A 25,230-nucleotide genomic window follows, 5' to 3' on the forward strand; every position below is an offset into this window, starting at 1 on the left:
TGAACCAACACATAGGTGAACACGGACATTGCTGTTCCTTGGAGTGGTTGCACCACTCAAAAAATGCTAACTTGACCTACAAGTTTATCTCGAGTTACTAACCTGAGTGCTTAAGTTAGAATTTTGTTTAGTTTGTTTCCCCTCTCTCAATGGCTATATAGTACACCAAAACATCTGGAAATTAATTTAACCCTCAGATAAAACACCAAACACACACATACACCAAAACATCAGGGAAAGTACGATATTCAATATTGCAGGTTCACACCAACAAACAAAAAAAAGTTAGGCAGGCAGCTGGTTTCTGAACTGAACAGTCCACCAATGAGACTCAAGGTTTCTTCCTGAAGGCTGAAACCTTGATAGTCAAATGTGCCAATGAAGAAAAACAGTGATAATTGTTAACCCATTCTGGGCGGGAACCCATATTTGGGTTCTGTACAGTATGTACAGTATTAAAAAATGTACATGCTGCTAAATATTTTAAGTTTTTCAGAAACCTTAGGTCAGGATTTAAAGGCGTTTTTAGAATCGGCCTTAGGCCTAAATGGGTTGGGTTAATGAACTGGTGGACGTGTCCACATAAAAACGACATTTTAACAAATACTGTACACTTTTTTGAAAGAAATCTTCCTCCTTATATAATAGTAATAGTAATAGTAATAATAATACCTGATGATCATGTTTTAGGGTGGGAAAAAATCAATCTTTAAATTGAGAGCCATCTTCAGTCAGTCACTCAAAGTCTGTCACATCTTTATGTGGCCGTTACCGTTTATCTGCCTAGCGACATTATGGATTCTGCCTGTATCTTTATTCAAATGCACATGTTAATTTGAACCGTCAGATATTTGACACACACGCACTCATAGGACATAAATATATATATATATATATATATAGGGCTGTAAAACCATAATGGCATAATATGATGCATTACTCCCATGCCTTCACATATTTCTCTCTCCCTCCCCCCCCCTCTCTCCCTCTCTCTGGGACAGAACTGTTATTTGTGATTGACAGCGATCAGAAGTAATTTGGCTAATTGAGAGTATGAATAGCAGGGTGGCAGACTCCTTGGGGTGTTTTTGTGTCACTCGTTCATTTGCACATACAGTACGTGAAATGTGTCCTCTGCATTTACCCTCCCTCCCTCTGTCTGGAAGGAGGCAATATGGGTATAGGGCGGCTGCATTATAGCATGAACACATCTATCATAGATACATTTGTGTTAAGGTATCCATTTGTACAGTTAAAATGAACAAAGATAGCCGTGTTCCCACTGACAGTGGCAGCTACAAACTAAACAAAGCTACAAAGCGACGCAGCATATGTGTCACCGAGTCGCCAGTACGAGCTGGAACTGTGTGAAGAGAGAAGGTGATTGGAAATTATTAAACAACACTTGGTCGTTTTGTAGATTTGAAGAAATGTACGGGTGGGAGGGTGGATGGGTGGGTGGGAGGGTGGGAGGTTGGGGGTATTTGGGAGTAGGGGGGAAAACTGGAGGCGATATTTTAAAAAATGAGGAAAAATCCACAAGAAAGCACTGTGACAACCATGAAATGTACCAAGCCTTGCCACTGAAATGAAAGCCTGTAGCTTTGTATTTTCATGTCGCCAGCTTCCATTCAAAATTAATGGTAGCCTGCAAGCTTTGTATACAGTCGTGTTCCCTTCCTTACTACCGGCCTGACACAAATACAAATACAATACAAATTTGAAAAGATATGCCAGGGACCCCCCATTTGAAAAGATATGCCAGGGACCCCCATTTGAAGAGATATGCCAGGGACCCCCCCATTTGAAGAGATAAGCCAGGGACCCCCCATTTGAAAAGATATGCCAGGGACCCCCATTTGAAGAGATATGCCAGGGACCCCCATTTGAAAAGATATGCCAGGGACTCCCCATTTGAAAAGATATGCTATCAAAACCAATAGCTTTAAGCTTGTTAACCAGTATGGAGTGGTTCACGGTGCCTTTTGGAGGTCCAGCATGACCATGCCGCAGTATTTTCCAGCATCCACCTCGTGTTTGATGTGGTCGCTCAAATAGAGGAGGCATGTGTCAGTGGAGTGGGATGTTCTGAAACCAGATTGGAACTCGTACAACAATTTATTAGTGGCAAGATACTTTTCAACCTGTTCATAGACTATTTTTTCCATCACTTTCGAGATGGAGCTTAGAATAGAAATAGGGCGGTAGTTGCCGGGTTCTAATTTACTCCCTTTTTTGTACAGGGGGGTTAATTTGGCCAGTTTAAAATCTTGGGGGACCTGTCCCTGTTTGATGGAGAGGTTTAATGTGTGGGTGATGACTGGAGCTATGGAAATTTCTCAGAGACTCAGCCTTTTCCATAGCTCCAGTCATCACCCACATAGTTAACCTCTCCATCAAACAGGGACAGGTCCCCCAAGATTTTAAACTGGCCAAAGTAACCCCCTTGTACAAAAAAGGGAGTAAATTAGAACCCGGCAACTACCGCCCTATTTCTATTCTAAGCTCCATCTCGAAAGTGATGGAAAAAATAGTCTATGAACAGGTTGAAAAGTATCTTGCCACTAATAAATTGCTGTACGAGTTCCAATCTGGTTTCAGAACATCCCACTCCACTGACACATGCCTCCTCTATTTGAGCGACCACATCAAACACGAGGTGGACGCTGGAAAATACTGCGGCATGGTCATGCTGGACCTCCAAAAGGCTTTTGACACCGTGAACCACTCCATACTGGTTAACAAGCTTAAAGCTATTGGTTTTGATAGCACATCAGTGAGCTGGATGCAATCCTACCTGGAGGGGAGAGAACAGATGGTGGAGGTGAACGGAACACTGTCCCCTCCCCTCCCAGTGAGCTGTGGCGTCCCACAAGGAAGCATACTGGGGCCTTTACTGTTCCTAATATATGTTAACGACATGACTTCAGCTTGTGACTGCAGCTTGTTCCTGTTCGCAGATGACTCAGCACTGCTGGTCTCGGACAGGAACAAACTGCAGGTTGAAAAGACCCTCAGCTCTGAACTCGGTAGAATCTGCACCTGGCTCGCTGATAACAAACTATCCTTACACCTGGGAAAAACTGAATCCATCCTCTTCGGATCAAATAGTAATCTCAGCAAGGCAGATGGCTTCTTGGTTAGAGTGGGTGACAATATTATCACACGAAAAGATCAAATTACCTACCTAGGTTCCATCCTGGAGGCCAATCTTTCCGGTGATAAGATGGCCACCAACGTAATCAAAAAAGTCAATCAAAGAACAAGATTCCTTTACAGGATCTCCTCACTGGTCAGCAAAAACACCTTGAAGACCTTAACAGGAGCCCTCGTACAAGGTTTCTTTGACTATGCATCCACCTCTTGGTACCACAGCACCTCAAAGGCCCTTAAAACAAGGCTCCAGACCTCCCAAAACAAACTGGTCAGGCTCCTACTTGGCCTCACCCCCCGAACCCACCTCACCCCTGCCCACTTTGACAGGCTGGGATGGCTTAGGGTCGTCGACAGAGTACAGCATCTTGCAATGGGTCTGGTCCACAAGATTCGATACACCACCAAGATACCCATGTACCTGTCTAAATACTTCCTTAATGTAAACGAAGTCCACACCCACAACACCAGAGGGAGTGCAACAAACCATGTACAACCCAGATTCGGCACAAACAAGGGACTAAATTATTTTCGCTCCTATGCCACCAAAATGTGGAACGCCCTACCAACAGTCATTAAGACATGTGAATCCCTTGACTCCTTCAAAACCGCTCTCAAAGGGCACCTACGGATGGCTGCAATTCGAAACTGGCCTCTGTAAAATCTGAATCCCCCCCACCCCCCCCCACCCCATTTTCCCTCACTGTATATTGTATCTTTTCCCTTTTTTGCTTCCCATATGATGAATTTAGCTACATAGAAATGTCTATTTGTATGTCTCTAAATATTTGTATGTCTTTAAATGTTTTGATGAATTGAACAATGTGGACCCTGTTGTAAACAAGTGTAATGCTTAATTGGGTCGTCCACTCACAGTTGACAGTCTTTGTATTGAGTTTGTGCTTAAAATGTAAATTCTACAAACTGTTAATAAATATTTCAATCAATCAATCAATGGCTGAGTCTCTGAGAAATTTGGAGGGAATATTGTCATGGCCAGTGGCCTTGTGGGGTCGAAGGGCACTCAGTTTTTTAAGTACCTCCTCAGTTGTTACCATTGCCATTTTAAAATCATCTTTACAAACACCTAGGTTTTTGTAGAAGGCTTTGATGTGCTCTACACCAAAACGCCCAGAGTGGGCAGTTTGTTAACCAGCATTGTTGCAATGTTTGTAAAGAAGATGTTCAAGTGGTTGGCTACATCAAGCTTGTCAGTGATGAGGGTGTTATTCGATTTGATGTTTATGTTAGTAAACCTGGTTTTAAGTTTCTGACCACAGCCTAGTTGGTTGTTTAGTAGCTTCCAGAGCTCCCGAGGATTGTTTTTGATTTCCTCGGCTTTATCATTGATAAAGTTACTTTTGGCTGATTTGGACATGGCAATTACACCGTTTCTTAGCTTGTTACATTGGGTTTTAAGGATGCACAGTTTGGTTTGGAGATCACTGTCGAAGCGCTTGTGCTTGGCTAGCTTGGGCTTGCATTTAAGAAGTTCAGAGCATTTGTTGTCTCTGGCTTTCATTGCAGTCAGTATGTCCGAATTCATCCATGGCTCCGAGCGGGTTTTGACCCTGACGGTTCTCAGAGGAGCCATGTTGTTTAGTACTGATGTAAATTTGGTTTTGGTTTTAAAGCCAAGCCATGCTTCTTCGACTAGTGAGCTCCTGAGCACATCGGACCAATACAGACTCTCCAGTTCTAGGTTAAAGGCCTCACTAGAGTAGGTGATCACTAAGCCCACATACAATAACCCCTTTGTGTCAAACCACAGAGAACGGCCATGGTACAATCTGTTAAGTGGCTCTCTGGACATCGTTTGACAGATTTGTACGACATTGGCACAATATTCATATAATAATTAATAATTCAATTTGATTGAATTATGTTTAAATTGTCAAGCAAATGTGATCTCTGAAAGCAGATTCAGATTCAACTGTATTGTCACAGCTTCCATCATTTGCAGTTTCAAGAAATAAATAAATAACCGGGCAAAGAATGGAAAAAGTAATGTCAGAGCAGGATATAACAGGAATATGAACATATAATATGTGAAACGATCATGCCTACTATGCATGTTATATGATTTCTAAGTTGAACATGTTGTCATAGTCATGGATCATACCGTTTTCCCCAAATCAGTCACCATTGCTCACCAAAGGATTACGGTAAATTACATTTCCAGCCTATCATGAGGTCTTTGTCCTACAGTAACCTAGCACATTTTCAAAGTTTCTTGATTTCTAACAGGTGCTCTTTATCAGGATTAAATGGCAATTCAGATCATCCTCATCTTGTGACGAGGATGGATGGCCAGCATTGGCTGAGTCTGAGAGAGTGAGTGAGTCTAGAAAATAGCGAGGCCTTTTTATGTCGATATAAAGCGATGTAATACGAGATATATCATAGTTGGCAGCTGACGGGTGTGAATTAAAATACAAGATATCTCGTAATTGGCAGCCAATAGTCGTACTATTGTTGCTATTCATTATGATGTTTGTTATTGCTGCACCAACACCAAAGAACTTTACTCTTGTGTAACGCCCGGAAATCGAACTCGGGTCTCCTGCATGGAAAGTCAACATCTTAACCGCTAGACTAAAGGGACTGCTACATATACAGTATGTTAAAATAATGATGAGGAACCAACACACAAGCAAGTCAGGAACAATGCAAGTTGGAAATGCATGCCCCACCCGGTTTTGTAATACCCATGTACCCATCTGTCTCTGTCTCTTTCATGCATGCACAGAAGTGGAGATCCCTGATGTCATTAAACCAATACAATATATGGGCATAGCGTGTGGTTGGTGGTTCTGGACGATGGGATCTCCAATTATACTGTATGCCTGTATATGGGCAAATCGGTCAGGTCAGTGCTTCTGGACAACTGCCTATCCGAAGGACTTGACACTGGGCACCACACTCTGTCAGGCATTTAAACCTGTGTGTCCAAACCACTCAGCTATTGGGTCGTTCTTCCACACGGCTCCAACTGGCGTGGTGATGACATGGGGTCTGTTGCTAAGGATGGAGTATGTGCCGCGGTGGAGAAGAGGCCATTACTGAGGATGTAGAGGTGCTGTTACTTCACAAATTAGGTGTTGCCCAATTCAGGAACCTAACAGCAACTTCAAATCCTAAGAAACAAGCTGCATTGGCAGGGAAAGCTCTGAGCATGACAGCAGTGAAGCCTTTATAAAGAGAGGCCATACCTTCCTCCCTAATCAGCTCGCGTAGAACATCCCTTAACCCATTTGGATACATTCCTTCAGGAGCGGTTTGGAAACGACTCTTGAGAACATCGGGCGGAATTGCCACAGCCCAGTTAGCGATCCCGGCCATTCCTCCTGCAAAGAGAATACTCGGAACACTGAGCTCATTGTGACTCCTTCCTGCTGGTGTGAGAATGTTCTTCAACCATTCATAGGTCATGAAGTACATCCCACTTGCTGGCATGTCTCGCATCAGTGTGAGAGCAGTGCCTCTGTAGAGGCCCCTGATGCCACTCTCTCTATAGAGCTGTTTGGCACAATCCATGGGCCCTGCATATTTTACCTCTCCGGATGCTGCCTGGATCTGTAGAAGGCATTTGATACGCTCTCCGGGAGCCATGATGACTGTAGTGAACACCCCAGACAACGTTCCTGCAGAAAAGAGCTGTGGATACGTAAGGATATCATCAGGACCATTTTGCTGCAATTTCTTTCCCAGGCCAAATCCAAGGAAGCAGACAGCATACATGGGTGTTACTCCAATTAGAGGGGCTGCCATACCTTTATATAGGCCTTTTGTACCCCCTTTAGCGAGGGTCTTTCTGAAGCAATCAAAGGTTCCTGTATAAATGGGGGTCTCCCCAGGTTTAGGCTTTGGCTGAGTCTGCAAAAGGACCTTTATGGTATCTAGTGGATGCCCTACAAAGACCAGGCACATGCCTCCAACCCCCCCAGCGATTAAGCTCTTCATCTGACTCACTGGTTCTGGTTGCTTAGACATAGTTTCTGTTACAATTTATTTTCTTGATCAATGCAACTCTGGAGTACCTTCTTCACTGTCCCGTCAGAAATAATGCAAATGACGATAGACCTTTTAGGCTTTAGCAACACAACTGTATGTGTAACCAATGTTTGTAGTCTTCAGTGAGATGAATTGGTTTGTTGGGAGAATCAGCATGATTTGTACACTTTTAAGCATAGCTGCCTTGTACTTGGCATAATCGAATATGACGTTATACTCGCCCAAATTTGGAGTTCCACATGGCTAACGGCCAACACATTTTTGGGGAAATTGCTACTGGTACATTTTGAAAACTTTCATTTGCATCACTGCATAGAATAGGCCTACGTTCTACATCTCTGAAAAAATATCATTAGAAATGTGTTATATTTACTACAACCAAAAAAGCAGGGGATAATCATTTGTACATTATCAGAGTATTATCGGTCATTAAAATTAAAAGTTTTGAGCACCACTGCTGTTATTGTAGGAGGACCCTGTAATTGTATGTGTATGAAAGACACATGCTACTTGTGTGTTTTAAATATCAGCAGAACCACCACAGTTAGCCTATATAATTTAGTTGTATGCCATGGACCTTGTCAGTGGATTCGCATTGCTATGGAACAGCTTGTGTCCAAGTTTATTTCCTGGTCTATAGAGTTTGCATCACCAGCTGTTCCCGCCCGTAGCCTTGCATCTTGAGTGTTCAACAACACAGAGATGATGAAGGATATTAAATAATTTGTTTCTAAACACATGTACACATGTAATAGTTATGGCTGAAAAAAAGTCTAATCAGAACTGACTTTAATGTGGGCAGGGTTGAAATCATCACTTGATGATGTACTGGGGTGATACTGCATATCGGCAGCCATAACAAAATATACTTTATATACTCCAACATTCTCCAGTGTCACTCAGCAAAACAGACAATCTACAAGCTGCCAATAATTTTTGTAGCTATTCATTATCACACATAAACCTCCTGGACACTGGGTGGCGACGATGGAGGGATGAGGGGTATATTGGAAGAATGATGGTGAAGATGGAGCCGCCAGGCATTATGATCCGCTTTGGTGACCCCTTATGGGAATTAGCAGCAAGACAAGATCATTAGTTTAACTTGATTCATTCATGGGTTTTGACGGCACTTCTGACCTGTTGATACAGTATGTTGAGTTTGTTGATACTTAATCTGCCTGGATGACAGCTGGTTGATTCCAACTCATTGGGAAGCTGTAGTAGAGGTATACTTTACTGTGAAAACAGACAGCAACCCACCAAAGAAAAGGATCACCAGACTAATACCTGCAAGACACATCAACTTCCTCATCCCAAACTCCAAGTCGGAGGTAGCAGCCTCACATACTGTATCCATGTCGCCAGCTTCCATTGAAAATGAATGGTAGCCTGTAGCTTTGTATTTTTATGTCGCCAGCTTCCATTGAAAATGAATGGTAGCCTGTAGCTTTGTATTTTCATGTCGCCAGCTTCCATTGAAAATGAATGGTAGCCTGTAGCTTTGTATTTTTATGTCGCCAGCTTCCATTGAAAATGAATGGTAGCCTGTAGCTTTGTATATTCATGTCGCCAGCTTCCATTGAAAATGAATGGTAGCCTGTAGCTTTGTATTTTCATGTCGCCAGCTTCCATTGAAAATGAATGGTAGCCTGCAAGCTTTGTATATTCATGTCACCAGCTTCCATTGAAAATGAATGGTAGCCTGTAGCTTTGTATATTCATGTCACCAGCTTCCATTGAAAAGGAATGGTAGTAGCTTTGTAGCTGCCAGTGTGAACGCAGCAGGAGCAGCATGATGGTGATGATGGGCTGACGCAGCAGCCACGCTGCTGGGACAGCTGAAAATGCAGGCTGTCCAACAGGCGAATACTAATGAGGCAGAAATGAAGTTAATGGGCGATGCCCTGCAGGGGGAGTGTTGTGGAGAGACGGACTGACTGACTGACTGACTGACTGACTGAATAGTAAGACCTGAATAGAGCAACACACACATGCTCGCACATGCACATGGGCAACGGTGGCTCAGGGGTAGAGTGGCCGGATGGTAACCGCAATGTTGCTAGTTCGAACCCGGGCTCCGGTCGAAGTGAAGGTAATGCACAGTCTATGTAAAGCGCCTTGGATAAAGGTGCTATATAAATGCACCATTACGCACACGCACGCACACACACACACACACACACACACACACACACACACACACACACACACACACACACACACACACACACACACACACACACACACACACACACACACGCACACGCACACGCACACGCACACGCACACGCACACGCACACGCACACACACACACCACTTAGCAAGATTACTGGGTGTGGCTCAGCAATACATCTCTCTCCTCTCTTTCTACACTCGCTCTCTCTCTCTAGATATGGCTACCATGCAGACACAATTATCTTTGTCACTCATTCTCATGTTTTTGTAATTGTCTGCCGACCCCTCATCTGAAAATATGCTGTTTCAGGGACCTCCCAGATTCAAAGATATGAGTAAAAAAAAACGTTCACCGTGAAAGAATATATATTCAAAGATTTGCAAACATTTTCACGATTTTTAAAAAATAGCAGATCTACAAGCTCATAGCGCGGCACTCAGTGCCACGCTATGATCTTGTAGATCTGCTATTTTTCAATAGCTAAAGTAACATAACCCTTAACTCTTTTTTCCCCAAGTCCGTATACGGACATCGATGCTAGGTGGTGTCATATCCCAGGTCTGTATATTATATATATATACGTATACGTATACGTATACGTATATGTATATATATATATATATATATATATATATATATATATATATATACGTATACTCCGTCTATATAATGGTTGAGGCCTACGGAAGCTTTTAACATTGGTCCGGTTCCTATAGCAACGCCCCACCGTTCCAACTATGTGATTGCAAATATATTCACAGTGCAAAGCAGTTGAAAGAAGGATTTTCAAACCTCCATAAGTCCGACTCCAGGGTCGCTGTCCTTGGTGGATGTTCTGCCATCCACATTTCGGATTTAATTTGTGCCTTTGTACCGCAACGCTGCCGCCATGTAAAAGCTTCTGACGAAAGATAAAGAGTGTGTGCTTGTTCCAATGATACAAGAGTGTGTGTAACGACTTAAAAGAACACCGTCTTTTAACTAGGGATGTCCCGACTTTTTTCGCTTCCGATCCGATCCCGATACCTCAATTTATGTGTTAGCCGATACCGATACCGAATACCGATACCAGTGTCGTGATTTCATGTTGTGTTTATAGCTATCTAGCTATATATCTCGTGTTGTGTTTATAGCAGACTCCTCACTCAAATGCGCACTTGCAGTTTGGGCAACTCCAAAGCAAATTCCACATGTCCCAACATTTTATTTACCTGCCATAGTGTCAACCCCTTGCTCCTGTGTCGGATCTGTGGTTAGACTGGCATTTTCACCGATACTGATATAACCCGATATGACAAATAAGGGCCGATCCGATACTTTTCCCGATACCGATACAGTATCGGGACATCTCTACGTTTAACCCATTCTGACCTGAGATCAGATTCATACGAGGTTTCCACTGGACACACACTGGTCTGATTAAAGTGAACGCATATGCTGGCACTGGGAACTGGGGTTTATGCTAACCGCTAGCGGTAGAGATAAGAGTTAAAAACACCTAAAAGGGTTCCCGTGCTGAACGGGCAATAGAGTAAATGTACTCGGTTACTCACCTGGCGGTGCAGGTGTTCCTGCGGACCAGCTCCAGCACCTTGCCCACGTTGCTGACGCTGCCGTCCGTCACGATGAACACCTGGCGCGGGCAGGAGCGCTGCGCCCCCTGCTGGTACACCCACGACAGCGCGGCCAGCAGGTTGGTGCCCCGCATGTCCGCCCGCATCTTCTGCACGTACTCGCACGCCTGGGCCATAGTCACCTGTGTGTGTGCGTGTGTGTGCGTGAGTGTGAGAGAGAGAGAGACAGACAGGCAAAAGGGTTTAAAGGGATATTTCACTTTCAAAAGAACTTGTCATTTTATCATCTACTAAGGCTTAACACAGCAGCCAGTTTTTAAGTCAGATTATCCATAATTATATCCCGTCCTTCAGCACCATGGAGGCGCAGATCTCTCCCTTCCTCTCCCTCTGTGTGGGCTATCATGACAAAGCTTGACTGCAGCGCGCCGTTTGACGCACCGTTTACAAAACGTCATCGTTCTTCGGTGTGGACGCCAATTAAATTATCGCCATAGTTATCGTGCTCAGTGTGAGTGGCGCTTAAAGCTAAATTAATAATGAACCAACTGCCCAAAGACTGTTAAGTCATTGGCTGTGTACTAAAAACCATATACACTATGTTCAAACTTAGCCTAGTTATATGTTATTGTTTTTAGTAATTCATACATCTCGACTTAAAAGCCATTTAAGCTATAACTATAGCTAAGTTTGAGCTTAGTGTGAGGTGGCGCAACTGGCTCCAGATGTCTCGGCAAGAATGTAATTGAATTAATCTGATCAAAGAGTAAACTCATTATAGTTAGCACCTGCCTCGAAGTGTCTTCCAATCACATCATGGACAAGCACGGCCTGACAGGAGGGGGCGAATGTTGGAAGGTATAACTAAGTACTCAAGCTGTACTTATAAGTACTCAAGTCTGGTACTTTCTTTCACTGCATTTGGGCGTTTCCATTTTTCAATACTTTATACGTTCTATACTCAAGGTAGATATTGTACTTTCTCTTGTACTCCACTACAATTACTTGAAAACATTATGACTTTGCCAAAAAATAGCAAACGTATTAGACAGGGCATGAGTTGGTGTTTTGTGTTGCATTGTTGCGTTGTATGAATGGTGTATGTATGTAATAATATGCAATATGTTGTTTATTTGATGATGTGTTTGAGACCCCAGGAAGAGTAGAGCTGCATGCTGTGATGCACAATAAGCCAATGCGGATCTAATAAATAAATCAAATCAAACAGTAGACACTGGTCACTTAGTTACTGTCCAGTGTCTGGCCCTGCCAGCAGGTCATCTCCGCACGTTGCCTTAGCAGCAGCGGAGGAGGTTCAGGTTTAAGCCACACGTGGGATCTGCGGGGACAAACGCTACTTTAAACACATCATGTTAAACCAACCATAATGATGACATTTCATGCATGCTAAGCACGCAGATAGCCTCCACATCCAACCTGTTACTTTAGGGTCTGTAACACCAGAGTGTACAAACAGAACGCTCGACCGCACATTGGGGTCCTTGTGGGTGGGGGTAACAGGGTTCCAGGGGGTCCCACACAGCAAAATGAGTGATATTAGCATCAAATGTCTGCTTCACCACTTTAACCCAATGCATGCAGTGCATCAGGTATTTAAAAAAAAAAAAGCTCATTTAAAAGCTCACAAAGCATCACATAATTGCGATGCGTGGTGACCTCGTAGGTCGTTTTCCACGACATTCGGCAATATGGTAGAGGGTCGTGGGAATCGGTAAGGAACTGAAGCTCAGTCATTCGTCAAATGACCTCTGACCTTTAGATCTCCCAATGAATGAATTATATGATGGGCTCTATCCACTCTTGACGTCAAAAAAGTGACGTCAAAGACTTTCAGATGGAGGGGTCCCTGGCACAAACTATCTTCAGTTTTCTAAGAAGCACTGGGACTCACGTCAGTGCAGAGCCTGCTGCTGGTGAACAGCGTCCTGACGGCGGTTCCAAAGCCCACGATGTTCAGCATGGTGCCGGGTGGCAGGCTCTTCAGAGCCACCAGCATGCCCTCCTGAAACAAATACACATGTTACATACAGCATGGTGCCGGGTGGTAGGTAGGCTCTTCAGAGCTACCAGCATGCCCTCCTGGAAGAAATACACATGTTACATACAGCATGGTGCCGTGTGGTAGGTAGGCTCTTCAGAGCTACCACCAGCATGCCCTCCTGGAAGAAATACACATGTTACATACAGCATGGTGCCGGGTGGCAGGCTCTTCAGAGCAGGGGGGCAGTCAGACAGATTTTGTGAAGCCACTAAGGAAATCGGGACTTCCTGAAAGTTCATATAATGGCCTGTTGTGGCGCTGTCATTGGGCCCAAAAAAACCCATATCTCCATAGAGGTCCATGTATTTGGGCCCAACTTCACCTAGACTGTATTACCTTAATAAACATGGTCATGAATACTTTCTGCTTCCAGTCACTAGTTTAAAGTCTCATTTCTCATGTCATAATATTCTTTTTGGAAAATTATGGTCCCATTTATTAAAAAAATGACCATAAAGTCGCGTATGTTCTGAGGGGCGTGGCTACGTTACAGTCTATGATCGGGAGCCACCCCCCATTCGAGTCAAAATAAAAACCAACGAAGAAGAATGGGGGGGGAAGTCCCGCCTCGTTGTCTGGGCCAGCCAATGGCCAGCTGGGCCCAAACGGATCTAGAAAGATGGCGATTTACAATTCAAGGACTGACAGGCTTCATCTTACGTCCATATCAGACCCGGGGAACGCTTTGTCCATATTTTTTTACAGTCTATGCTTCAGAGCCACCAGCATGCACTCCTGGAAGAAAGACACATGTTACAGCATGGTGCCCCGTGGTAGGCTCTTCAGAGCCACCAGCATGCCCTCCTGCAGTGTTAATTTTGTTGGCTATTAAAAGACTACGGTTTTTCAGAAGACTAAGACTAAATCAAAAAATATTCTGAAAAAACCATATCCAGGCTGGGGTAGACAAAACTTGATATTCTCTCTAAATCTACGGCGCTCTCCATGGTTTTGATCAGAACGCTGATGTTCCGTCCTAATTTCTGACGTAACGAAGCATCTTGTTTGGAATATTAACGCTTGTAAAGAGAGATCAGACTTATTAGCGCAGGGTAGTAATGGAACATTATAACTCCCGGATTTGGGGGAATGGAAGGCGGGGCTTTTTAAGAGTAAAATCTGTCCATCTGCTTGGCACTCTAGCGCCTTTATTCTGAAAAGTAGTGTTAAGTGAGTCCAGATTTAGTTGCCTTTATGCGCTGGATGTTGCTGTCACTCATGTAACCATTAAGTAAGTCACCTTAATGCGCTGGATGTTGCTGCCACTCATGTAACTATTAAGAACCTTAATGCGCTGGATGTTGCTGCCACTCATGTAACTATTAAGAACCTTAATGCGCTGGATGTTGCTGCCACTCATGTAACTATTAAGAACCTTAATGCACTGGATGTTGCTGCCACTCATGTAACTATTAAGAACCTTAATGCGCTGGATGTTGCTGCCACTCATGTAACTATTAAGAACCTTAATGCACTGGATGTTGCTGCCACTCATGTAACTATTAAGAACCTTAATGCACTGGATGTTGCTGCCACTCATGTAACTATTAAGAACCTTAATGCGCTGGATGTTGCTGCCACTCATGTAACTATTAAGAACCTTAATGCACTGGATGTTGCTGCCACTCATGTAACTATTAAGAACCTTAATGCGCTGGATGTTGCTGCCACTCATGTAACTATTAAGAACCTTAATGCGCTGGATGTTGCTGCCACTCATGTAACTATTAAGAACCTTAATGCACTGGATGTTGCTGCCACTCATGTAACTATTAAGAACCTTAATGCGCTGGATGTTGCTGCCACTCATGTAACTATTAAGAACCTTAATGCACTGGATGTTGCTGCCACTCATGTAACTATTAAGAACCTTAATGCGCTGGATGTTGCTGCCACTCATGTAACTATTAAGAACCTTAATGCGCTGGATGTTGCTGCCACTCATGTAACTATTAGGTAAGTCACCTTAATGCGCTGGATGTTGCTGCCACTCATGTAGCCTCGGAAACCCAGACGTTTTTATTTCCAGGGAGGAAAAAAGAAAGTCTGGGTCCGAGTCCACTTCAATTCGGCATAGAGTAGCGCAAACATCGATCACTCTCTGCTGATTTCTGATCGTCTGCACCTTTGTTAAATTGACGCACACACACTCCTCTCTCTCTCTGTCGCTCTAATTAATCAGTCTCATGTCGCGCAGCTGTGTCTAGATTCTCCTGGCGGATCCTGCCGGGAGCTGCCTATGCCATAGAAAGCATAGGTGGACCCCAGGCTACCACTCATGTAACTATTAAGTAAAGGCTCATACATAGTCTGGATTTACGGTGGTGGGGTGACCACCGAACTACAACATGACGTCACGAGCCGCGGTGAAGAGCAAACCACCACCACCGCTCCAGCCCTTCTCTCTGTTTTTACTCACCACCGCTCAACGTTATTGAGTGGTGGTCAGCTCACCACCGGAGCGGTGGTCACCTCACCACCGAAAATCCAGACTATGAATAGGCCTTAAGTCACCTTAATGTGCTGGATGTTGCTGCCACTCATGTAACTATTAAGTAAGTCACCTTAATGCGCTGGATGTTGCTGCCACTCATGTAACTATTAAGTAAGTCACCTTAATGCGCTGGATGTTGCTGCCACTCATGTAACCATTAAGTAAGTCACCTTAATGCGCTGGATGTTGCTGCCACTCATGCTGCCACTGCGGTCTATGATGAACAGCAGCTCCCTGGTGGCGCGGTGCAGCTCTGCAGGCTCACTCAACACGTCCGGGCAGAAGTTCAGCATGAGCACCGGCCCGCTCAGGATGTCCTTGTGGTGCCGCTTTCTCACAAACTCGCACTGCCAAGCAACACACAATCTGTAGGCTCTTTCACAATCATGACATTTAAGCTGGCCATGCTGGCTTTGTAAAAAAATACATTATTTTGCCACGCACATGCAAAATGTCCAGACAATAATATTACCAGAAACGCATAAAGAGCTAGCACTGAATGACCATAAGAGGTCTGTAAGTATACAAATGGAACGAAATGGACCCTAACAGGTTCATTTGGTTTCATCTCAGAGTTAAGCTAAATTAAATTAAATTAAAACATTTGAGAACCACTTGTACTAGTGGACGCCTAATGCGCGTTGCCCCCTGCGTCAAGTTGCAGCGTGGGTGGACCTTAATTTCCATCGACCAGCTGTCTAAGCTGTGTAAAAACCAGGAAGAGATTCCTGACACTCGCGGCAAGAAGCATCTTTGTGACTCGACTGTGTGGATGCACTCTCACTGAAACGAACGGCAATTCCCACCACTTATCCACAAACCTTTTTCTCTGGATCACTGTCTTTGCGGACACAGCGAATGAAGTCACGGCGCGACGAGATCTGCTGTTCGTATTGGCTGAAGGAGAGCCGGCCTCTCTCCAGGATAACCAATGGGCTGTGAGCTTCTGTCCAGTTTGTAGAAGGTATATCACGTTTTTGGGGGATAACAGCAAAACGACATAATAAACAGGCCTGTTAATTGTAAAAGTGTTATATTGAAATATTACTACTAATCACTTAAACCCCAGCATCTGTATTGTGGGGAAAGCCTTCGAAGATGAATAGCACATCGAGAAGCTCACAGTGAGCTTGTCAATCGCAGTGTTGATTTCGTCGACAAATACTATGACGGAAAATGTTCGTAGACTACCCTTTGTCACTGACGAAAACTAAATGGAAACTAAATGAAAACTAAGCTATGATAACCAAAACTAAGACTAAATATATTGACAAATCAACAAAATAACAAAGACTAAAATGTTTGCAAGGAGCTATTTTCAGCTAAAATCAATTAAGGCCCGCCAAAATACATTTTAATCGACAAAATCAACTGTAGATTTAGTCGACTATGACTAAACTAAAATGGACATTTTCTGCCAAAAACAACACTTTCAGCTTTCCCCACAATGGCAGAGAACACAGAAAAGACATTAGTCAACCATAGTAGCGTTTAAGTGGTTCAGTACAAAACAGACCTTATGGTTGCATCCTCCAGCATTTTTTTGGAACAGAGTGACTCACCGCTCAGGTGCAGAATAACCTCGATATGTCGGTCATACGGGTGCTCCTGGGCCAGGGTGATGTAGGTGGCAGAGGCACTCTGGGCGCTGGGGTCTGCGTCCGCCCGAAGAGCATGAGTGGGACTCTCCAAGCCTAACAAAATGATATATAGAGCAGTGGTTCCCAAACCTTTTTCATGTCAAGGAACCCCAAAGTGACACTAATTGTCCTGCAGACCCCCATTTGAATAGAAATGCCAGGGACCCCCATAAGAGATGAGTTGTACGGCTCTAACTTGTTTAGTTTCAAGGACGCCCAGTTTGACATGCATTAGTCAACAGACCCATTAGGGTCTGTTTGGTTCGGGGGGGAAAAGTTCAGGGACTCCGAGTTAGGGGAAAGAAGAAATAAATGGCAGGGTACAACACTTTTTTGTTGTTTTTCTTCTTTGTAATTATTTGTTCGGCCGAAAATATTGTGTTTGTTGTCATGATTTGTCACGATCCGAGTTGGCTTTGTTCGAGGCTTACAGATCTTTAAATAAATACAAATGTCTATGGGAAAAATGCATAGGGAATTATTTCCTGGGCCTATCGTCGACATGCAGCAACGGTCGTCATGAACGGGACTCGAAACACTTGACGCGCTGTCAGGCCAAAGCCTACATGTGGCATGCGCCTGGACCACTTGGCCAGCAGGCACCCAGTTACCTGAATTAATCTAATAAATATAAACTGTGGTGTCATACCGGCCAGCAGGCAGGCTCCTCTGACCAGCAGCTGGAAGTTGAGTTGGTAGGGCGCCAGGTTGGCCGGTGGGCTAGTGAATATGGCATGAACACACTGCTGCTCAGAGCCCGCAGTGCGCTCCTGCTTGCCTGATGTCGTGGCACCAAAACAACTGGTCGGTCTACGGACAGGAACAACGGAGAGATTACTGGTATGTCATTAACCCATTAATTAAGGGACACTTCACCCTTTTGGGACAAAACATATATCTTAATGATGTTTAGAAGATTTAGAACACTTTCCTGCGGTCTTTATGTGTGTAATATGTGGCTTTAGATATTTTAGATTTTAGCAGTGCCCATGATGTCACAGACACTGGGCTCAGCTTCCTTTCTGGACTACAATTCCCATAATACTATGGTGCACTGCTCCTCCTTGTGGATGGGGGGGGGGGGCTGTCCAGAAAGGAAGTGAGACCAGTGGCCATTTACATGGACATTCACGTGTTGATTAATGTGCATTGTGATTTAAAAAAAAATCACACCCGTGTGAAGTGAGGGGCGCTAATATATTAAAGTCTAAAGTCATGTTGATTAGGTGATGTAAAACAAACTGTGCAAGCACAAACATTAAACGCCATTAACAATAAAGAGTCAATATGACGTAATGAGGGACAATATGACGTAAATGTTCCCTTCAATGTCATTTCTATGCTGATGATACCCAACTATATCTTTCTGTGGCTCCAGATGATCCCTGTGCTTTAGATCCGCTGTTGACCTGTCTGTCTAGCATCAAATGTTGGATGAGTGAGAACTTTCTCAAGCTAAATGAGGATAAGACAGAAGTTCTCATAATCGGTTCTAGTGAGCAGAAAGAATCAATAATAAGCAGACTTGGCAACCTGACTGTAGAAAGTAACAGTACAGTAAAGAACCTGGGGGTTATTATTGATTCTGAATTTAATTTAATTCACACATTAATCATGTTACCAAGATTGCCTTTTTTCACCTTAGAAATATTGCACGAATCAGAGCCTATTTGTCCTTGGACGATGCAAAAACGCTAATCCACGCCTTTGTTTTTTCTCGGCTTGATTACTGCAATGCACTTTTTTCAGGACTGCCTAAGAAAACAACTGACAGATTACAACTTGTCCAAAATGCAGCAGCCAGAGTTTTAACTAGAACTAAGATGAGAGAACATAATACTCCAGTTTTGGCATCACTGCACTGGCTTCCGGTTGTTTTTAGGATTGATTTTAAAATTATTTTACTTGTCTATAAAGCTCTCAATGGTCTCGCACCTTCCTACCTACATGACTGCCTGCCTAAATGTGTCCCAAACCGCCCCCTAAGGTCTTCCACTGCTGGCCTGCTCGCTTTGCCTAAAAAAATTGCAACTAAAAAAGCAGCTTTTTGCTTCTACGGGCCGTCGGTATGGAACAAGCTTCCACTGTACCTTCGTCAGGCAGCCTCTGTAGACATTTTTAAAGCTCAGCTCAAGACCCACTTCTACAACATTGCATTTAATTGATCTTTTATTTTTTTGTTATTCATGTCCTCACTGTATTGCATTACTGCTTGTTTTTTAATGTCGTTGCCTTGCTTTTATTTTATTCTCCATTGTTCTGTAAAGCACTTTGAGCTGCATTTCATGTCATGAAAGGTGCTATACAAATAAAGTTGTATTATTATTATTATTAATGGCGTTTTTTAAAACAAACATTAAACCTGTATATAGGAGGGGCTAGCGTGACCCTCAAAAATACATACATTTTAATAAATAAATAAAGAAACAAACAAACAAAAGAAAACAAACAGCTGTTGCAGCCACCCGCACCCACCCGGTCTCCTCAGACTTGGTGGCGCCGGCGGCGGCCTTGCCGGGCGGCGTGCGTCCGGTGACGATGGGCGTGAGCAGCGCGGGGTACACGATGTGGATGGCGCCGTTCTCCAGCGTGGCCAGCTCCAGCGTGGTGCTGAGGACCACCGACACCACGTCCATGGGACCGATCACCCCCGTGGCCACCATGAAGGTGGACCGCTCCAGGTCCTCGTCCAGGATCAGATGCCCTGCAATCAGGGGGGAAGTCAGCCAGATATTTCGTGAAGCCTCATTTGAAATCGGTAGTTCATATAATGGCCTGTTGTGGCGCTGGACTGGACCCAAAAAGCCCCATAGCTCCATAGAGGCCCATGTATTTTGGCCCAACTTCACCTAGACTGTATTACCTTAATAAACATGGTCATGAATACTTTCTTCTTCCAGTCACTAGTTTAAAGTCTCATTTCTAATGTCATAATATTCTTTTTGGAAAATTATGGTCCCATTAATTAAAAAAATGACCATAAAGAAAAAAAAACATTGCGTATGTTCTGAGGGGCGTGGCTACCGTTACAGTCTATGATCGGGATTCCCCTCCCACTCGAGTCAAAATAAAAACCAACAGAGAAGAAGGGGGGAAGTCCCGCCTCGTTGTCTGGGCAGCCAATGGCCAGCTGGACCCAAACGGAGCCAGCCAATGGCCAGCTGGTCCAAAACGGATCTAGAAAGATGGCGATTTACAGTGCATTAGAATGCAAGGGATTTCAGGCTTCATTTTACGTTCATGTTAGACCCGGGGAACGCTTTGTCCATATGTTTTACAGTCTATGCCTGCAATGCATCATGGGAAGCAGTGGTGGGGAGAAAAAAAAAGTACTCTCGTTTTTTTTTTACGACCTGGAACGCATCTGTGTCACATTAGCTTTTAACCACTTTAACCATTATTTTAAGCTGTTTAGCTGTTGAAAAATAGCAGATGTACAAGGTCGTAGTGCGGCCGCAATACGAGATGGCAGATTGTAAAATTTGTGAAAATAATGTGCAAATCTGCGAATATATATTCTTTCACAGTGAGCGTTTTTAACTCTTTTTTAACTTTGCTTCTGGGGGATCCCTGGAACAAAATATTTTCAGATACATAATAATTACAATTTTGGTGGTCCTTTATATGAAACAGTTTGAGAACCACTGATAAAGAAAGATATGTTTTTCAGAAAACTGTCAAGATTCAGAAGACATTTTGTAGAATCGGGTCTCAGGTCTTAGTGGGTTAAGTAAAATTGACTCGTTACAAGTCAAAATTTACCTGTGTTAAAGTACCAAAAGGTATTAAAATGTACTTAAAAAGTACCAAAAGTAGAAAACACTCATTATGCAGAATGAATTTCACAAGTTCAAAATGTATTTAAACATATTTTGAAAATAGCCGATCTACAAGCTCACAAGACGACGTCGCACCGAAACATCTTGCGAGCTATTATTATACATAAACAATAGAAATTGGAGATGGATTACCTTCTCTTTCATATCCTTCTTCCCTATTTTATTGATATTTAACTTAAACCATGCACCAAATAGTATGCACATCTGTTGTTACATTTGCTGATATACCACGGCATGCATCGTATCATATATTTCACTCTGCCCATATTGATATCTGGTATTGCATAGTTGCATACCACATCTTCTAGTGGCTATGCTAATGTCACTAGCAGGCAGGCAGCCACATTTTTTTAGCCTCCGTCATTATCCCATGAGACCAAGGAATGACTAACGTACATGTCACTATCTATCTGCAATAGCAATTAACCGAACGTTTATCCAAACTACTATTTGGATGTAGGCTAATTGATTAATCGAGAAGCAGGATGTATTTTTTTATACTTTGTCGACCAGACAGTGGCCTTGTGGTTAGAGTGTCCGCCCTGAAACTGGGAGGTCGGGGTTCGATCCCTGGCCGGGTCATACCAAAGACTGTAGAAATGGGACCCAATGCCTCCCTGCTTGGCACTCAGCATCAGTGGGTTGGATTGGGGGTAAAATCAACTAATGATTCCAGAGCACGCTGCGGCTCACCGCTCCAAGAGATGGGTCAAATGTGGAGAACAAATGTTATCTATCTATCTATCTATCTATCTATCTATCTATCTATCTATCTATCTATCTATCTATCTATCCTGATGACAGAGGAGCACTGCTGACTTCTCACAGACTCCATAAATAGATTAGTGTCATTACTGCATCATTATCAGAGTGATTTATTGGAGGCTACTGTAGCTTCCAGAGCAGTGTGAGCTTCTGGAGCTCTGGAGAACAATTCAACACAGATGATCCTTAAATGTCTCCTTTGCATAGAATCAGGGAAGCGGGATTCAGTCGTTTCCCGACTTGCAGATCGGTCTAGCACTCCTCCGTTTGAATTACATTCCAGCCCGCCCCGCTCCCCTCCGCCCAACCCCCACCTGGTGCTGCTGCCATTTTGGTGGACTAAAAACAATGTAAACAATGGGAGCGGGCCCTCATTGGTAACCGCAATGCATAACCGGCATGCATTCCAACTTGCAAATACGCAACTACACTTTAGAAACACCCAAAAAACGCAACCCGCAACTACAGTATAGCAATATTTACAAGCAACGTGACGGAAAAACACAGCCTAAAAGTCGCTTACGATAAGCAGACCTGGCAACGCTGGCCAGAAGGTCTAGTCTCTGGCATAAAGTGGCAGACGGAGTATTTCATCCCTCGATCCCCTCACCGTTTGTGCACTGCATGTCTAAGTTGGAGCTCCCGCAGCAGCCCCAGTCGCGGCCACTCCCACACTGGCCATCGAGGCCTGATCCTGGGCAGCAGTCCAGACAGCAGTCCTCCAGCTTCCCCCGGCTCTGGATCTCCACTCCCACTAGCCTGCCCGCGATGATGGCCTCGAAGCCCACCACCACCTCCTTCTCACCCAGAGGGTACACAAACACACCTGAAAAAACACATATGATACAGTACACATTTATCTTTGTCCACATAAACAGAAGTACAGGAATGCCTTGTACAAAAGGACATAAACACTGCCGGTGCAGTCAGACAATAGGAAAACAGCCAGTTACAAAGTGCATATAAGGTAGAACATTGTTACATACAATAATGTTGGCATACTTGTCAAACACAGCAGACAACAACCATGGGTGAAGGAAACAACCCCTCCTCCAAATTGTGTGGCTTCCTATCGCACACGTTTGCACAAATGCAATGGTGGACAAAGTCAACAAAAAACACTGATGAGTCTTTGTCGTAAGCAGGAAGAGAATGCACTGTCCATTACTTCACTTGTAGTTTGCAGATTTACTGATCCAAAAGCGTGAACAGAGCACAACACAGCTCATTCTCTGACTCTTGTGAAAACAAAGGATCCACACAGGTGCATAGGCCTACCCTTCCCCAATCACCTGTCCCAGATACACCCTGGAGAGGTGTGCCCCCTGAGTGACCACAAATATTAAACCAATAAACCAATGAGCACTAAAACTATACTAATAATAAATAATCATAATAATAATCAAACAAAACAAACAAACAGTGAAACGGCTTCTACAACAAAGTGCTTGAGTCAAAGTATAGATAATTGAGATTATCTCAAATCATTGCCATTAGACGATTATGTCCTAATTGTGACGTGCCTACCTTCCACAGACTCGGTGTCGGCGTTGGCGTAGGTCAGGTGTGCGGTGATGCCCAGCGAGCAGCCGTTGGCACAGGACTTGATGCAGGAGGCCTTGAGGAGCAGCGGAGCCCACGTGGAGCGGTTCCTCAGGCCCACCATCTTCTCCTGGAGGTCCAAGACAGAGAGACACCGACCATGTTATTATTATCATATCGTCGCTGTCGAGCAGAAACCAATTCTTATCTCCATATTTGTAACTTATCTTAAGTTTGTATTGAGAGTTCCTTCTGAACCATTCCTGAAGGTTGCTGCCTTCAGGAAGGAGATATGGTGTTGCAGCATGTACAATAAGGCCCTTTGTACAGCAGTCGACTTAATCAGGATTTTGGTCAGAACTAGACTGAGCTGTGGATATTCCTCTTGCCTTCATGTTTTTATGTATGTCATTTTCTTTTCTTTTCTGTCAATTGTGTGTAATAGTGTGTTGCATACAAGGCCGCTGGGTTGCAAGACAAATTTCAGGGCAAGCTGACAAAGTACTATATCATCTGTCATACATTGTTCGTCAATAACTTCGTCATACTACAGCAAAAAGTAGCAGATCTACTACTGTAAAAAGTAGCAGATCTACAAGCTCGAAGCGCGGCATGAAGCGAATCCAGAAAAGTAACGGTTTTAGACACACCGGTATGAGGTTTTCACCCACAGCTACAGAGACTGATGAGAAACACGACACAGCATTATCCTCTCTGTCAGGTGTGTAAACCTGACAGAGAGGATAATGAAAACAGCAAAAGTAACAGATCTACAAGCTGATAACAAGTCTCGACTACTTTTGTGCTTTTGTGTGACGCTGTGTGTGTATGTATGATCATTCAAGCAGGGGTGTTGATTTACGGGTGGAAAAAACACCAAAAGTTAGAATATACTGTATGAAGATAAGGGTTTTCTGCCCAACATTAACGATATGTGACCATGCATTTCAATGACATTGTTTTTCCATTTGCTGGTTTATCGCGATGATCTCTGAGACATGCAGCGTTTTACCACAGCAAACACCATGGACTTCCCTTCGTCTAAAGCAGTGGTTCCCAAACTTTTTCATGTCAAGGACCCCCAAAATGATACTCATTAGTGAAACTATCATTTAGCTGGGGACCCCCTGGAACTGCCTCAAGGACCCCTGGGGGTCCCCGGACCCCACTTTGAGAACCACTGGTCTAAAGTACTTCATTATGCAGAAGCTCTCATTTCACACGTTTTCAAATGTTTCAAATGTATACAAATCTTAGCAGCAAAATAGGAGATCTACAAGCTCACAATGCGCAGCCTACATTAAGTAAACTAAACTAAACTTTTCAAATAATTGTACAATAAAAAAGTAAAAGTACAATATTGGCCTCTGAGGTGTAGTGGAGTAGAAGTAAAAGTACTTAAAATTGGAAATATTGGAAGATTGTACTTTAGTAAAGTAAAGTAAAGTTACTTAGTTACTGTACACAACTGATTAATTTCATTAGCTGGAGCTGTGTCACTTACTATAAGGTCAGGCTGGCCAGCATGTCATTATGGTGTATTATATTACACCTGCATTTCTTCTTAACCTGTACAGGAAAACAACCTTGTGCACATCCATTATAAGTCTCCATTCCTACCTGTATTATCTGTCGGACGGTAGGGTCTCTGCAAAGCCGATAATCCCGGTGGAGCTGCGGTTACCAGGCTATTCCATCTGCAGCTGCATAGCAACCCTGCTGGGAGTGTTGTAGCGTGAAGAGAGAGGACATGGTCAATCATTAAACAGTGGCTTCTGCTCAGCACCGCCTTATTTCTCTATGGAAAGCAGAGTCCACGTCACCGCCTACTACAGCCCTGTACTATCACCTAACTCAGTGGTTCTCAACCTGTGGGTGGGGACCCACACATGCTTTTTGGCACGTTCACACCGCACTTTTATTCTACCTATGAGGGTGGGTCCTAACAATGCATGTCAATGGGCATG

General features: G+C 43.7%; 2 protein-coding genes across 2 annotated transcripts in view; both read right to left on the reverse strand.

The window, feature by feature from the left end:
- vwa5b2 (von Willebrand factor A domain containing 5B2) overlaps positions 1-24,958 on the reverse strand; it is a 44,003-nt gene extending 19,045 nt beyond the window's left edge. Inside the window, exons 1-10 of the mRNA XM_083782711.1 lie at positions 24,884-24,958; positions 23,249-23,393; positions 22,332-22,547; positions 19,593-19,821; positions 17,767-17,927; positions 17,040-17,171; positions 16,299-16,423; positions 15,648-15,824; positions 12,834-12,944; positions 10,901-11,103 (exon numbers count right to left, since the gene is read on the reverse strand). Of these exons, the coding sequence (XP_083638837.1) occupies positions 10,901-11,103; positions 12,834-12,944; positions 15,648-15,824; positions 16,299-16,423; positions 17,040-17,171; positions 17,767-17,927; positions 19,593-19,821; positions 22,332-22,547; positions 23,249-23,387 (1,493 nt within the window). The 5' untranslated portion in view covers positions 23,388-23,393; positions 24,884-24,958. The remainder of the gene's footprint in view (positions 1-10,900; positions 11,104-12,833; positions 12,945-15,647; positions 15,825-16,298; positions 16,424-17,039; positions 17,172-17,766; positions 17,928-19,592; positions 19,822-22,331; positions 22,548-23,248; positions 23,394-24,883) is intronic.
- LOC310871476 (mitochondrial carnitine/acylcarnitine carrier protein-like) lies at positions 6,241-7,146 on the reverse strand (the record flags this gene model as incomplete). Its single annotated transcript, XM_083783026.1, has 1 exon — positions 6,241-7,146. One exon carries the CDS (start codon positions 7,144-7,146, stop codon positions 6,241-6,243), a length of 906 nt encoding a protein of 301 aa, XP_083639152.1.
- Positions 24,959-25,230: the final 272 nt, after the last annotated feature.

The sequence above is a fragment of the Protomyctophum parallelum genome (assembly GCF_964188405.1).
Source record: "Protomyctophum parallelum genome assembly, chromosome: 14".
Classification (NCBI taxonomy): domain Eukaryota; kingdom Metazoa; phylum Chordata; class Actinopteri; order Myctophiformes; family Myctophidae; genus Protomyctophum; species Protomyctophum parallelum.